The sequence below is a fragment of the Carassius auratus genome, unplaced genomic scaffold (assembly GCF_003368295.1).
Source record: "Carassius auratus strain Wakin unplaced genomic scaffold, ASM336829v1 scaf_tig00007487, whole genome shotgun sequence".
Classification (NCBI taxonomy): Eukaryota; Metazoa; Chordata; class Actinopteri; order Cypriniformes; family Cyprinidae; genus Carassius; species Carassius auratus.
The window spans coordinates 151,290-166,489 of NW_020523854.1; the positions used below are offsets into that span (position 1 = coordinate 151,290).

The 15,200-nt window shown below is 36.3% G+C and overlaps 2 protein-coding genes across 2 annotated transcripts; both read left to right on the forward strand.

The window, feature by feature from the left end:
* Positions 1–1,057: 1,057 nt before the first annotated feature.
* Positions 1,058–8,521, forward strand: LOC113071513 (interleukin-21 receptor-like). The gene is made up of 8 exons (XM_026244857.1): positions 1,058–1,210; positions 1,531–1,654; positions 1,882–1,990; positions 2,136–2,332; positions 2,875–3,020; positions 3,108–3,358; positions 4,251–4,344; positions 6,333–8,521. The coding sequence occupies exons 2-8, from the start codon at positions 1,552–1,554 to the stop codon at positions 7,020–7,022; spliced, it is 1,590 nt and encodes a 529-aa protein (XP_026100642.1). The 5' UTR covers positions 1,058–1,210; positions 1,531–1,551; the 3' UTR covers positions 7,023–8,521.
* A 781-nt stretch (positions 8,522–9,302) lies between these two features.
* On the forward strand, positions 9,303–13,206 carry LOC113071514 (interleukin-21 receptor-like). The gene is made up of 9 exons (XM_026244858.1): positions 9,303–10,028; positions 10,290–10,434; positions 10,523–10,637; positions 10,773–10,939; positions 11,023–11,174; positions 11,395–11,563; positions 11,669–11,756; positions 11,884–11,968; positions 12,603–13,206. The coding sequence occupies exons 2-9, from the start codon at positions 10,368–10,370 to the stop codon at positions 13,083–13,085; spliced, it is 1,326 nt and encodes a 441-aa protein (XP_026100643.1). The 5' UTR covers positions 9,303–10,028; positions 10,290–10,367; the 3' UTR covers positions 13,086–13,206.
* Positions 13,207–15,200: the final 1,994 nt, after the last annotated feature.

The window sequence follows — 15,200 nt, forward strand, 5'->3', positions numbered from 1 at the left end:
GGGCTGCTTGGTATGTCCTGCCGTCTCTTCCTGTTTCAGTTTAAATTACATCACCACATAGAATTAAAGCTGCTTGTTTTGAGGCACTTCAGGGCACCTTAAGAGTGCGTCCCAAATTTCGTAAGTACTGGATGTCTGGATGTGCGCTGCCGCAGTTCGAGTGAAACAATGTGAAACCAGACCTCATTTGCACCAATCGAAAGCATATTTACACTGTCTGAATTGTTCCCTATCATCTACACTGTGCACTACTAGCCATTGCATTACTTTGGTTGACTACGTCTTGTATTATTTTTGTCAGAAAATTTCTGTCATATGTCATACTATTCTATGACGTTTTTTAGTATGAATAGTGCGAGTAGTGCGTTCACGCTGAAATATACAAAAATAAAAAGTTTTTATTAATGCACTTTAAAAACCCGGACAATGCACTAAAATAACAACAACAACAACAACAAAAAATTATAAAACTTAGTGTTTAATGTCGGACACTTCATGCACTCAATTGTTTTTAATTATGTAGCAAAGTGGGAGGGGCTATCATACTCCAATTATGAATGACAAAATAACCTTTGATAATTCAAACACTACATGGTTGAGTACATAGTGCATAAGCTCAGAGTGTATGGTACGTCATTTGGGACGCAGCTTTAGCTCTTAAGCGCACATGTATTCTTTTTGTAAATATGACTGAGGAGATAACAATTAAAGTCTAATGTTTCAAACATAATGTAATTGTTGACAGTGTTTTGTTTAATTCGGTATTGCACATCAGCACTGACACCACAATATAAAATGTCACACATCATCACTGCTTTTTCATTTATATTTATTCAGTGTTGTTTAATTCATGCCAAGCCATGATTTATCTGTAATCAACCGTCCAGACCCCCCTAAAATCAGAATTTTATGACACTGCACTTTTATCAGGCCCTTGAGGACAACACCTACATAACAGGAAATACCCTTAATTGGTCTCACCAGGGGCGGAGCATCTGGAAATAGGCTCTTGTTTAACCACAACCACATCCCTCATGTCATATTTTCGTCACAAGCACTCTGACTGTGCATGTTGATCGGTAGATTGGCATGGTATAAATGTCAAGAGTTATGCTATGTACGACTGGTGTTTGATTGAGAACAAAAGAATTGAATATTTTCACTCCGATTTGAGATCTTTGTAAACAGATTCAATGGGAACAATATCAAGGTAAGTTTTAATGTTCCTCTACTTCTTTTATAGGCACTTTCGAGCATCTTTTTGAACTCTACAATATCTTCTTGTTTAATACAAATATGTTGATCAAAGACTAAACCACGTATTGAGGCTTAAGAGGAAAAATATTTCGTACATTATTGTCATGTCGTACATTTTATATGTATAAAAAAATGTAAAGTGTGTGTTATTTTTTTTATATATTTTTTTACTTACATTTGCTGTTGTTTTAATGTTTTGGTTAACTTTAGAATTTAAATGACAACAAATTAAAACATAACAGAAGTACAAAAACGTATGTACTTATTTTGCAGTTTGCATGTGGACTCTTTACAATGCATTTGAGCAGGGCTGACCGCAGATTTTTTCCCTGTTCCTACATGATGGCTCTATGGCAAGCCATAGCTTTGCTTGGGATTTGTGGACTTATTAAGTGCAGTAAGTGTATATTTCTTGCAATACATACATCCCTCTTGTCTACATCAACCATCTTATAAAACAAGTGCAGACGTAGCATTTATTAAACACGACACCCTCAAAAGGATGTAGCAGTAAAAGTGATTTAGCTGGGTGTCCTTTGACCTATTCAGGTGTTGCTTTGAGGAGAAATGGTACTGTTTATGTAGCTCGATTGACCACATTTCCTCTCACATCACTGTTTGCAGATGATGGCGTGTGCAACGTGACCTGCACCACAGACTTTATCTCCATGCTCAACTGCTCCAATTCTGACTCGACAGGAGCAGCTTCTTGTCATGTTGCGGCAGATTGCAGGTACAGATCTAGCACAACGTGTTCTTACTTGAAGTCAGAATGTGACTCATTTTGCTGGAACCTAGTCTAGACTGTTCATTGTTTTTAAACCGCCAATACAATTGAGCTACATGTTATTTAATTGGCACATTTTCATGTTTTCCAGGGATGAATATTATGCTACAAATGGGAGCTGCACTATCAAAGCGCCACAGTCCTGGTGCACAATGGAGCCAGAGGATATGGAAATGATAATGTCCTATGATACTAATTGCTCTATCATAGTCACACAAATAACCAAACAAGGCAATTTGGAGACCCCCGCAAAGAGTCACTCAGAAAATATTGTTTTATACAGATTTGGTATGTCCTGATATCTACTTGGTGTAAACGTCATATCCGCCTAATTTTTTAGAGCGTGTGTGAGCTTTTGTAACTCGGAGACTTCCGCTGTCGATTGCTTCAGATAATTTTTTTTAGCAGCACAGAAATGATGTTATAATGCTGTACACAGCAAACTGTTCTTTTTTATCGAACTATTTTTGTGGTTAGTGAATCAGAATTCTTGAATGTTCACCAAAAAAAATACCTTACTTCTGCTTTGCATAATGCAGTGGATACAGGGAGATCCAAATGTTCAAGAACGCCAGTGCTCTCATAGTATTTGGTTTATCCTCTTTTGACAAAATGTTCTCCAGCATGATCTGTTCCGAAGAGCAGTCTTGAGCTTAATGAACATAACCTTTTTGGTGTCAAATGTAAAAATCCTAAAACATTCTGGTTAAAATGAGAGCTTGGTACAAGATTTTGAATGCGATTTCAGGCTTTTTGGACCCCACTGTAATTTAATAGTCTTGGTTACTTGTGTACAGTGCACTAACATTGGTTTTCTTTTTGTTTCATAGTTAAACCACAACAACCGTTCAACCTAAATATTACAAAAATTGGTGGAGATTATAACCTAACTTGGGATGTGGCTTATACAGAAAACTTTCTGTATAAAGACTTATACTACACAGTACGGTTACGAACTAAAAGTGACCCAGAGAAGGTAAAACTTGTTTATTTGTGTGTTATTATATGCATACTATAAAATCTTTAACTGACATTTTCTGAATACGGTGTGATGCTTCCTCAGACGGCACAAATTTACGTCCTGCAGCAGGAACAACAATCATTGGTTATCAGCGGTGAAAAACTCCTGCCAGGAAGGCAGTATGTAGCAGAAGTTCAGGTTGCAGTGCATCCTTCAACTTTTCCATCCATGTGGAGTGAATGGAGCAACAGTGTCGAATGGACATCTGACCCTTCACAGTCAGAACAGTTCTATTTCCTGCTGTTGGCACTTCCTGTTTTGATGGTGGTGCTGCTTGTGTACAGTGGGAAATTGTGAGTATCAATCTTGCTTTATTTTGTCTAATATTTCACTTTGTTTCAGTTCAGATATGCGTTAGGCTGAAATAAATGACCTTTCTCAGTACAAGCTGTTTACTCGAGAAAGTCCAAATTAAAATCAAGAAGTCTGGCTCCTTGTAAAGGCCATGAGGCACATTTAGGGAATTGTACAAATTGCAGAAGTGAAGCAAACTCAAACCTGTTTTGTTATGACTGTTAGTCAGTTTATGAGTCACATGAGTCACTTTTATTATCTGTAAGTCATACATCTGTGAAGCCCGTATTAACCTTTAAAACGATCTAGATCAGTTCACTCATTCCTAAAAATTTAAAAGATGATGTACTGAGATGATATCCCACAAAGTGGCGGCCTGAATAAAAGACTACAGACGAGTGTGATCTTACATTTCGATAGTGCCTCCTCTAAATGAGTTTTCCAGTAATCGATATGACGCACTTACCGTATATGAATAGTTCTTTCTCACCTCCCACGTTCACGAAAACCACAACAGCAGCAGATATGTTTTTGCAGACGGTCTATTTTCATGTAGGCCAAAAACTGGAGGAAGTCGAACGTACAAGCTCTGCAAGCGGATAAAGCTAGATGTTTCTCATGACAGCCACGGTTTCCATTTCTTTTTTAGGGCACCCAATCAGCATGTGTTTTTAGCAGAGTTTGGATTTGCCGCATTTTTGTAGTGTGCATAACTGATTCGGCTACTTTCACATTTTAATGCTGTGTGAAGCTGCTTCCAAACAGTCTCTGTTGTATAAAGCGCTATAAAAAATAATGCGGAGTTGATTTTGTGTCCTAGAAAAGCAGCCTGTTAATGCACCCACCAAACTACACTTCAGCCCTGTAACATTTGTCTTTTTGCATCTACAGAGGGGCCATCAAAAAGCTGTTCTTATGGCAACACATCCCAAGCCCTCATGAGTACTTCACACCACTCTACAATTCACATCAAGGAGACTTTAAGGTATGCTTTCTTTTGACTTTGTGTACATTTCTGGTGCACAAGCAGAAGTCTCTGTGTGCGTGTGTGAGCACGATAACATGTCTTATCAGGGGACTTTCAGAAGTGCGACATGCTTAACCTCACTTGCAAGAGGGGAATGTGACATTTGTCAAATGAGTCAGACTGTAGGGGCTTCAAAGGAACAGGAGGGCTCACTTAACATTTGGCTGAGATTGCGTTAAACATGAAAACTGAAAGTAGCAGTTTTCCCCTCTAATGGAAAGTACTATGAGTTCAAACCTAAACTCTGATAAGGTGGGTAGTTATAAATAGTTGTTTTTAACTAAAGGGGAATTTAGTGAACATTCCGCTGGGTAGGCTAGAGTAAGCTGAAAGTACTACCCTTTATCTCAGACTTGGCACAACAAAAAAATAATAAAAAGGTTTGAGAGCTACTTCTTGAGTTATTTTTGTCCCTCTGAGGACTTTAGTAACTCTGACAAGATATTAATAGAAACAGCATTTCTGAGGAGTTTGAGGATTTCTTTAAATCCTAAGCGTTATGAAATGTGGCCGTATCCTGAACCTGCAAGACTTGTGACACCAGCTTTGTTTCGGTAAAACTCTTACTGAGGAACTGTGGCAGTTGTATGATTTTATTTTATTTTTTTATAACTGCAATTGAACAAGTTTTCCGGTAGGGGTCAGTAACACGCTGCATCAACAACAGCGAGGTCTGTGTGACATCAAATCGAAGGTTTAAAACATTGTCATCTTTATTATTTTTTTAAATATATAATTCCAAAAGAATTTACTTAAATATAATTAAATTAAATGACATATAATTATAATTAAAATAATTTTACATACTGTGTCAAAACAGTAGTGTTCGTGGGATAAGTGTTTTTGATCTACTCTGTGTTTGCTCTAAATTGTTCCATGACACCGTTCCATTTTCCTACCGTTCTTATTATAAAATAGATTTCTGAGAATATGATACAAACTGACTGATTAAAATAACTGAACGTTGATTTTTTTTTTTTTTTACCTTGTGTTATTTTATTTATTTAATGTGTCGTTGTACAGTTACGTGTTTAGAAAATTTGTTTTCATTCTGAGTGGACCAAACACTCGACAAATGTTGCTTTGTGATTTATGAATTAATGTGTTAAGGAGCATTTACTAGCCATTCATACGGATGTAAAATCATTTAATGAATTAACTTTTTTATTTTTTTTTATTTTTTTATTAACACATTTTTAAAAGTCAGGAAATGATGGTTAAGTTGATTACGGAAGTCATTTGCATTATATGCAAGTAGGCGTCGTTTGTGACTAAGTGGTTTGATCTTAATCTGTGTTTTAACAAGTTAATTTGTTCCTGGGTTCATAAGTTCATTTGGTTTAGAATTTCATACAGCTTTAAGATATGTAATTTATATATGGAAAGTCTTAAATGAATGCTCATATTGAGCAAGGATGCATCAGATTGATCAAAAGCGACATTACTAACATTTATAATTTTATATATATATATATATAATTATTATTATTATTATTTATTTATTTTTTTCATCAAAAAGTCATTCACGGTTCACCACAAAAGTTTTAAGCAGCACCAATCATTCCAATAATAATAATAATAATAATAATAACAATAAATGTTTCTCATACGGCAAATCATCAGAATAAATTCTGAAGTATCACGTGACACTGAAGGCTGGAGTAACGATGCTGAAAATTCAGCTTTGAAATCATAAGAATAAATTACATTTTATAATATGTTCAAATAGAATAATATTTTGAAATATTGAAATACAAACTGTATAAATGCAGCCTTGGCGAGCATAAGAAACTTCCTGAATCCAAACTTTTGAATGATAGTGTATATATTTCACACCACTCTTCGAGATGAAAATGATTTTAAGAATTAAACTGTGTTTAGATTTTTGAGAGGGGCATACAGAAATGTATTTTTATGACAAAGGATCTTCTTGTGTTTTATTTCAGAGGTGGGTCGGACCAGTCCTGACCTTCAACAGCTTTGATGTCCTTGAGAAGAGCACCACTCTGCAGGTGCTTTGTGAGAAGCAGCAGAATGACAGCTCAGAAGAACCTGCTAACAGGACCGGCGAGCGGGACTTTGGTCCGGCGGGTCAAAACTCATCTAAACTCTACTTCCACGGCAGCAACAGTCAAGGCCTCGCACACTCCGGCGGCCACATATCGATGGACACCGTTACGGTATCAGGTCAGGAGGGCGTCATGGCTGACTGGTCCAGTGATATCCAAAGGCGGAGCCTAGAGGACTTCCTCAATGACAAAGACGCCGATCAGAGAGCGGCTGAGATGAATGACAGACAGCCTCTTGTACCGGACGGCAGGAGGAGTTTACAGGGTTCAGACTTTGATGACTGGCATCTACAGGAGCACGATCTGGAGAACATGGAGCAGGTCTCGCTGGACTCCTTCGGTTCTAATGAGCAGTCCGATGATGGCTACCCACAAATGGGTTTGGATTTGGACACCATAGACAGTGGATTTCTGGAGTCTGATTGTTCCAGCCCCTCTGCGTTCGATGGGAACGAGCAGATCGATACTTCATCGCTGGATGGCGTGGGACGCTCCCATTCAAATTATGTCAAACAGTGGGTGGCTTTTACATCAGTTCAAGTTGATGCCCAGAGCAATGGAAAGTAGCTGTTCGTGGGAGTTTCTATTGCTGCAACAAACTAAATCACAGCTGAATAATAGACGATAGAAAGTCAAAGAATCTACAAAGTGTTTGAAGACTTCACTAGTCGGACCTAACTTGCGCACAATGTGTTTTATTGCACTGAACTGTATTTGTGGCATAAATGGACTCATTCGACATCAGCTGTGTGATCATTCACAGGACATTGCTCTACATTAAGACTGCAGGACAGTATGTGTGGCTGCATCTCAATTTGCAAACTATCATTCCTTTAGGTCTATAGACTAGTCAAGCTAGTGCCATATTTAATATGACAGGATTGGAAACGAGGCTGTGAGAGAATTCAAAGAATTGTAGTGTTGTTTAACAATATAACAATTGTTCAACTGACGGAAAACCATTTTTTAGTTGACAACATTTCTAGAAAACAGTTTCAAAAGTTGTGCATTGTGAAAAAGACCTGACCTATGACCTTTTATACAGTGTATGTGACATTGGACAGTATGTAAGCCTGTCCTTCACAGCTTCGTTTCGATCTGTGTTACATTTTATATGGTGTCTAACCTGATTCAGTTCTGTAGTCAGAGGTTGTGCTACTAATAATAATTATTTGTCACTCTAATGGACTGGGTTGTACTTTTTCTGTCAGACTCTATTTTTATATCTCAGTAAAATATTGTTACACTCGATATATTAATGTGACTGTGTCACAAGAACTTCAGAATCCCATGAATTACACTCTTCAAATCCTACTTTTGAAATCCTACTACATTTTAAAACCTTTTTCCTTCTCTTGGACTACTGGAGTCCATTTTTGACTGAGAGTAAAAGGAAGAAAAAAAAAACCTGAAGTAATGGTGAGAAAGTTAAAGATAAAAAATATTTATAGGCCTAATTGCATTTTCAGATGTATTACAACCGTGAGATAAGAGGTCACAGCAAATAAAGTCACAATTACATGCAATAACATCTCTGATTTAAAACCAATGCATAAAAAGATATTTGTGACTTTATAGCTCAGATTCACAACAAATTAAATCGTAGTTGTTTTTTAAATAATTAATTTGTACTCTGAGGCAGGATTCCATGATAAGTGTCCTGGCCCGCTCACACCAAGAATGATAACTGTAAAATTCTAAAAATCATTTTACATTTAAGAGAATTCATACCACAGCTATAACAATAACATTTATAGTGGTACGGTTCCACTTTCAGAATGATATTTTCCATCTGGTGAACAATAACGGCATTGACAGCCAATCAGAATCCATCGTGCTCTAACAAGCTCAGGCATTTTAAAGTGCAGTCGACAGAACTGCAGCATGCTTCTATAATGAAAACAACTTTATTGTGCATTGGCGTGGATGCTAATATAGTTAGCATTCTGGGTGTGAATTATGTAAAGTATTTTGAATTATCATTATGCATTTACAGTTTTGCCAAATTAACCACACAACATTTAGTGTGCAAGAGTAGAATTAGTGCATGCCAAAATCATAATACATTTTATTTGTATTTTTATAATAAGTTAAAGTTCAAGATTCGTTCGCTTGGAAACCCCATACTAATCAACTAATATTCAGAGTTTTTACAGAATGTGTAAACATGTTTGGAACCTAAGATAAGTAACACATATAGCTACATGCTAACACAAATAATACACAACAGGAGTCTGTGGTGATTTTATGATGTGGTGTTATGTCAGTACTGGCATATCATCTTACTACAAACTCAGCTGCAGCTCTGTGCTTTCCCAGCAGCAGTTGAAGTAAATTCATTTGGCATGTAGCAAAAGTATGGGACGTGAGGTGCAACCAGTGTTTAGGTACTGTTTATCTAACGAGGTTCTTCTGTCATTGCACACAATGTTGCAGTTATCAGAGCTTTCTCTGAGCAAGATAAGGCATGTTTCAGACAGATCTACAAAATGACAGCCTCCTGATAATACTACGGGTATTTCTACATTTCAGATCTTTTGTACAAATCGTTAGTTCAGGAGACAGATGAAGAATTTAGAATTGTTTTGGGGATTTTTTTTTTGTCAAGTGCTTTTTAACCTTTGCATTTTTCCATTAATGCTCTGATTTTCATGAAATGATTCATGCACTTTATTTTAATGATAACATTATTTATTACTAAGGAAGCAGACACTTTGATATTTGTAGGTGATTACAAATGTTATTTGCAGCTAGAATGGAGGGTTTGAAAGCAAACTTACATTTCCTTTTCAGCCTTATTACTGTACAATTTGTTTGTTTAATAGGCTATTCAGCCAAATAAGTATTAACAAGTATTAACTTTTGCTTATATAAGAAAAATCGGCTTGTATAGCAACATTTGTGGCCTTATTTTTCTAACTGTATATGCAGGATCTCTTTTAAAACGTTTTCTGCAACAGCTGAAAGTGAAAGAAGAAAAAGACACCGTGACATACAGTAGAAAGCCACAAATGAAGGTTCACATTTGTAACATTTAATCTCTTAAATCACTGCGCTAAATGTCAGCTGCAGTCATTTATAGAATCAGTCATACATGGGGAAAGTCACATCGATATGTTTCTGACTGGAAATGTTTCAGATGCATTATTCATACAATTTAGTATAATAAAAAAATAATAAAGAATTATGTTTAGGCCTATTCAAAATGCATTCAGATCCTCCCTCTGATATAATACCTGTATGCGAACTCTTTTGAGGGCAAACTTTCTCAATGCTACAGTTACATGATGTTGTTTATATGGTTTAAAATCTCCTAAGTGAATGTGTTAACCTGCAAAAGTTCATTTATTGTGAAAGTTTAGTGTGTAATTCCATTCGTGGAGTTTGGTGAAGTGAGAACCTTGAGATACCATCTTCACTAATGAGAGATTTTTTGATAAAATTTGAGGTTAAGACCTCCTACATAAACAGGAACTTCTCTGTATATAAAGTCATGTTGATGCCCTTCACTGCCTCAGACTTCAGCTTTCATGCTTTTATGTAATGTTTCTCTAATGCTTCAGAATAAATTAGGTGAGTTAATATGAGTCTTCTTTCAAATTTGAGCGTACACATATACTTGATTTTTAAGCATCTGGGTGTTTTGACTTTTGCAGTTTATTCTCATTAGAATGAACATCTGATTATGTATCACTTAATAAATGGAATCTGAGGGGGTTTTATATCGAAGGTTTAAGATGAATCGTTCTTGTATTCCTCACCTGTAAGTCGCCTTTAATGTCTTCTAAATGAATAAATTGTTGCATTTATGCTAAACAGTTCATGTCTTGTCAGTTGCATGTGCGGAGTTGTGTGAGTTCTGGCCAAGCTGAAGTCTTGAAGAGCGCATTCTTACAGTTTTGTTAAAGAACAATGAGCCCCACTGGGATTTTCAGCATTTTCTTGGCTTTTTCAGTTCAGGCTAAAGCCGCTTCACAGGGTAAATCATGTTTCTTAAATCTGCAGTTTTAGTCACAATGGATTTCTGAAAATGCATGACCTTTTCTCTGTTTTATATCTGACAAAAGAGTACATCTGTGAGACAGATTACTGGCATACCATCATCTGCTCTTTAAAACTACCAATCACATCCACTAGAAACTCATCATACTGGCTAGAGGCTCATTCCATCAGCAGCAAACAGTAAGCATGCTCCAGTTAATCATTGTCTCTTTAGTAAATCATTTACTATTTTTCAGGTGTTTTTTTTTTTTTTTTTTTTATGCGAATGAATGTGTGCACTGCGAGAACTTCCTAAACATGGATTTTCACACACAGGAATTATAGATGCCAACTTCAGAGAGTACATGAAGATCACATCTGCAATATCACAGTAGAATCAGGCTTCAGGAGTCTTGATATATATTCTATGAAACTTAATTATTTTGAAAATGGAACTGTGAATTCATTTCTGTTGGATGCTTATTTTGAGCCAGTAACAAATAGTGAGTATTTGTATGTAATCAAAGAAAAAAGTGATCTGCACAGTTTATATTTCACATACATGATGCTTCTCTCTATTTCTCAGTTAAACCAAAAGCCCCATTTGATCTGACGTTACAATATGCAAATGGAACGTATCATTTCTTTTGGAAGAGTGGATATGAAAATCATACCTACCGAGATGCTCTACCTATCAAATATGAATTAAACTACTACAAAGACGGAGATCCCACAAGTGTAAGACTGATTATAGTGATGATTCAATTATGAATGTCTTCCATTCATAGGACATGTTCTCTGAGAACATCCTCTGTTTCACCCACATCAAAGAAACATATGTGACACCATCTTTCTGGGTATTCCTGTTGTGAAAATTGGACAAAAGTGTCAGCTAAATGACTAAGTGTAAAATAAATGTGTTCTACGAATGGGTTAACATTGACATTTTTTCTTTAAGGAAGTCAGTGTTCAACTAGACAAAGAAATGATTAAGATTGAGGAAATGAGGTTTGATCCAGACACTATGTACACTGTGATGGTGAAGAGTAAGATAGATGACAGACGGACCTACAGTGGAACGTGGAGCGACTGGAGCAGTGCTGTGAAATGGAAAACAGCATACAGAGGTGAATACTGCGCTAGCTACTGCTTTATATGTCCACTCTCATTTCTAATATATCTGTTAACGTAAAATCTCAATCGATCAATGTTTGCTCTGTTGATTGTACAAGATGAGCCCAGTCAAGACATCACGATTGTCATTGGAATGTTTGCAGTGGCTGGACTTTTAATTCTGCTTATGTCCTTTCTTGCTGCCAGGTAATTGTTTATCATATTCTGCTATTGCAGTTTTTATTGCGCAATTGTGAAAAATAAGATATAATGAGGAACTCAGGTGTCACAGAGAAGATAGATGTGAATATTGTGTGATATTTATGCATTGCAGATTTAAGATGAAAGATATTTCATGGGTGCCAACACCAGAAACGTACTTCCAGCCACTTTATCAAAAGTACCATGGCAATTTTCAGGTAATATTTCACACTTCAAATAGACCAGGGTTTCATAACCAGGGGTTTAACCCCTTTGGGGTTTCATGAAATGACTCAAAGGGGCTTGTGAGAGAGTGGGTACTTTATGTTGCAGGCTGACATGATACTTCAGAGATTATTCTAATGTTGCTCAGGTTTTATCAACTGGTGCTCAGTTATTAATGGTTGCTATTATTATCAATGTTAAAAAAAACTATTTGATATTTTTATGGAGCATTGTAAGATTTACCCCAGGATTCTTTGATCCTTTGTTGAAAAAAAAAATGTTTTTTAACATTTTAAATGTGTTTACTTCCATTTTTTATCAATTTAATTAATCCTTGCTCAAAGTATTAATTTATATAAAAAAAAACAGCTTACAAAACTCACTTACAACTATAAAGCAAAACTGTTTTCAACATTGAGAATAATCCGAAATGTTTCTTGAGCAGCAAATCGGTATATTAGACACTGAAGACTTGAGTCATAATGCTGAAAATTCTGCTTTGATATCACAATGAATAAATTACATTTTAGTCTTATAGAAAACTTAATGTAGTTTAAATTGTATTATTATATAGATATATCCATAGATTCAGATCATACTAATGTTTGTCCTGCTTTTTTTCCCAAGTGTTGGGTTTTGGCAAAAACTCCTTTAGAAGATTTTCAAGTTACGGAAGACTTTTCAAAAATCGACAAGATTTCCGAGGTCTTTACCACACTACAGGATCAGGTCGAGTCAATGGGCATGTATCCCACAGCACAATGCCACACACCCTATGTGGGCCCCACAGCTGAGGTCTGGGCCCCGTGCCAAATGCCTGATACGCGCAGTGAGACAAGCATCCCGTGTGAGGAATTTCCTTTGTTCTGCGAAGAGTTGCCTGATAAAGTGGAAAACCTGTTCCAGTCTCTGAACTTGTGTCTGAGTGGGGATGTTCTGTCTCTGAAGGACTCCACTCTTAGTCTTGAGTGTCTTAACGGCTGCGAGACTTCTGAAGCAGCGGTTATCATTAACCCGGTGCCTGCGTGTTTCAAACAAGACTACTGCACTCTTACCAACACTCCCACAGGCCCCGTTCCCACCTTCACCAGAGATGAACACCGCCAATGATTAAATGCAGGAAGATATTACACCACGGATTTCTGTAGATATGTAGACATTTTAAATTGATACACTCTTAAAAATAAAGGTGCTTAAAACTTTCTTCACAGCAATGCCATAGAAGAACCATTCAGTCAAAGGTTCTTTAAAGAACCATCTCTTTCTTCCCTTTTTATCATCTGAAGAACCTTCTTTCGCGACAAAGAACTTTTTTTTTTTAAACATAAAATTTCTTCTGATGTTAAAGGTTCTAAATTAGACCAAAAGGTTATTTTATGGCATCGTGAAGCACCTTTTTTAAGAGTGTATTAAATAAATTTAATGCTGATCGTTTATTAACTTTTGAAGTATGACTGTATATAATTTATGTTCTAGAACTAAATGCACAGGCCTTTTCAAATAACATAAACAAGACATTCTCACACTGTACCTAAATGAAAACAAGTTGTTCATTGGTGAATTAGCTGTTATACTCCCTCTACTACTTCAGTTGAGGTTTGAGTTTTTGTGTGACCTACTTATATGATTTTGTGTCTTTCATTTTCTTTCATTCCTTAAGCAATATTGGCATTGAATGTATTGTGTTTCCATTTGGGGTATTTTTACTGAGAAGAAAATAATATGTTTTTCATGTGGTTAAGACTGTTAAAGGCAATCCTGAACTGAGTGCAATTTCACCAAGAAGAATAGAAAGATTTTAGCAGTTTAAATAAATTTAAGTAAACTTTACCAGGGTAAATAACCATTTAGTTAAATAAATACTAAATGTATGAAATGAAAACTATAAATATACACCTCTTCATATAAAATTTGTTATTACTGTTACTGTTATTACCTAACCATGCAGTCTGCATTTACAGGCATTTAGAAATTGGGTCATTCCGAAAACCTCAGTGAATTTAGTTGTGGTGCTGTGATAGGATGCCACATTTGCAATAAGTCAGTTTGTGAAATGTCATTCCTGCTAGATATTCCAGTGTCAACATCTACGTACCCTTACTTCTAGTGAAGGGACAGCATGAAATTCAGGTTTTTTCTATATTTAATTGCTATAATTGTGTTACTGGTGCATCTACCAACCCAGAAAACGAAATAATAACAACCCCCCCCCCCCCCCCCCCCACCTTTTTTTAAGCCTTTCTCTCTAGGCTTGTAAAAAAAAAAAAAAACACTAACCACTCAGATTTCTCTTTTCTGTGACATAAAAAGAGGATCTTATTATAATACCACCACTATGGAGTCAATTTAACGCCGCATATATACACAAAAAAAATTTCATTTTGCAAACGAAAATTAAAGTATTGAGGAAAATTAATTTGCTTTTTGCAAACAAAAATTAAGAATTGCATAAATGAAACAGCGCGAAAGCAATGATCTTGCAATACATATTTACCATGGTCATATCTATTAATTTATTTGCAACGCTGCTTTTATTTTGCGTCTCAGTCTAGTTTGAGCTTGTGATACCATTTTCCCTTTGCGCTTCACTTTTCTGCACGTCTCTCTTTGTGGCATTGTTTTGACGTGGGGGCGGAGTCAAGGGACGGGGGCGTGTACAACATGCCTCCCTGGAAGTGACATCATCGGCCCGAGAACCAGCTCACTGATTCAGGTTCTGTCATGATGAGCGAGACTTTCGAGTGCATCTTTTCTTTTTATTCAATAGCATTAAAACATTCATGTTTTCATTTCATTTACTTTATTAACAAATGTATGTGTATTAGCAGCGTTTGCTCGCGTTAAAAAAGTTGTTAACATGAACATCTGCTGTTTATTTCTCTCGATGTGCACACTTTTATAGCATTAACATGTGTATTGTCTCATTTGGTTAACTGCAAATGTTTGTTTAAAATCTCTTAACTTGTGGGAGGACGCCAGCGCACAGAAGCATTCTTTGCTCACATAAAATTTAATTTTTTTTTGCATATATATACGGCGTTAAATTGACTCCATACACCACCCCTTAATCTGCAAGTTTCCATCCACAGCAACAACTTTGTGTTTTCACAAGTGACAACAGTGTGCCCAGTTCTAGCGACATGCCGAAAGTAAGAGTGAAGCATGCTCTGTGTTTGGCTGCACAGACGAGTACAGAACACTATTTAGAGACCCATCCTCAGAGGA

Excerpts from the sequence above, each read along its gene's own strand:
- LOC113071513 (XM_026244857.1), top strand. The coding sequence starts at position 1,552 with ATGCATTTGAGCAGGGCTGACCGCAGATTTTTTCCCTGTTCCTACATG. Across the intron at positions 3,359-4,250 it reads CTTGTGTACAGTGGGAAATT|AGGGGCCATCAAAAAGCTGT; the intron begins GTGAGTATCAAT and ends TTGCATCTACAG. Across the intron at positions 4,345-6,332 it reads CACATCAAGGAGACTTTAAG|AGGTGGGTCGGACCAGTCCT; the intron begins GTATGCTTTCTT and ends GTTTTATTTCAG.
- LOC113071514 (XM_026244858.1), top strand. The coding sequence starts at position 10,368 with ATGAGCCCCACTGGGATTTTCAGCATTTTCTTGGCTTTTTCAGTTCAG. Across the intron at positions 11,175-11,394 it reads AAGACGGAGATCCCACAAGT|GAAGTCAGTGTTCAACTAGA; the intron begins GTAAGACTGATT and ends TTTTTCTTTAAG. Across the intron at positions 11,564-11,668 it reads ATGGAAAACAGCATACAGAG|ATGAGCCCAGTCAAGACATC; the intron begins GTGAATACTGCG and ends TGATTGTACAAG.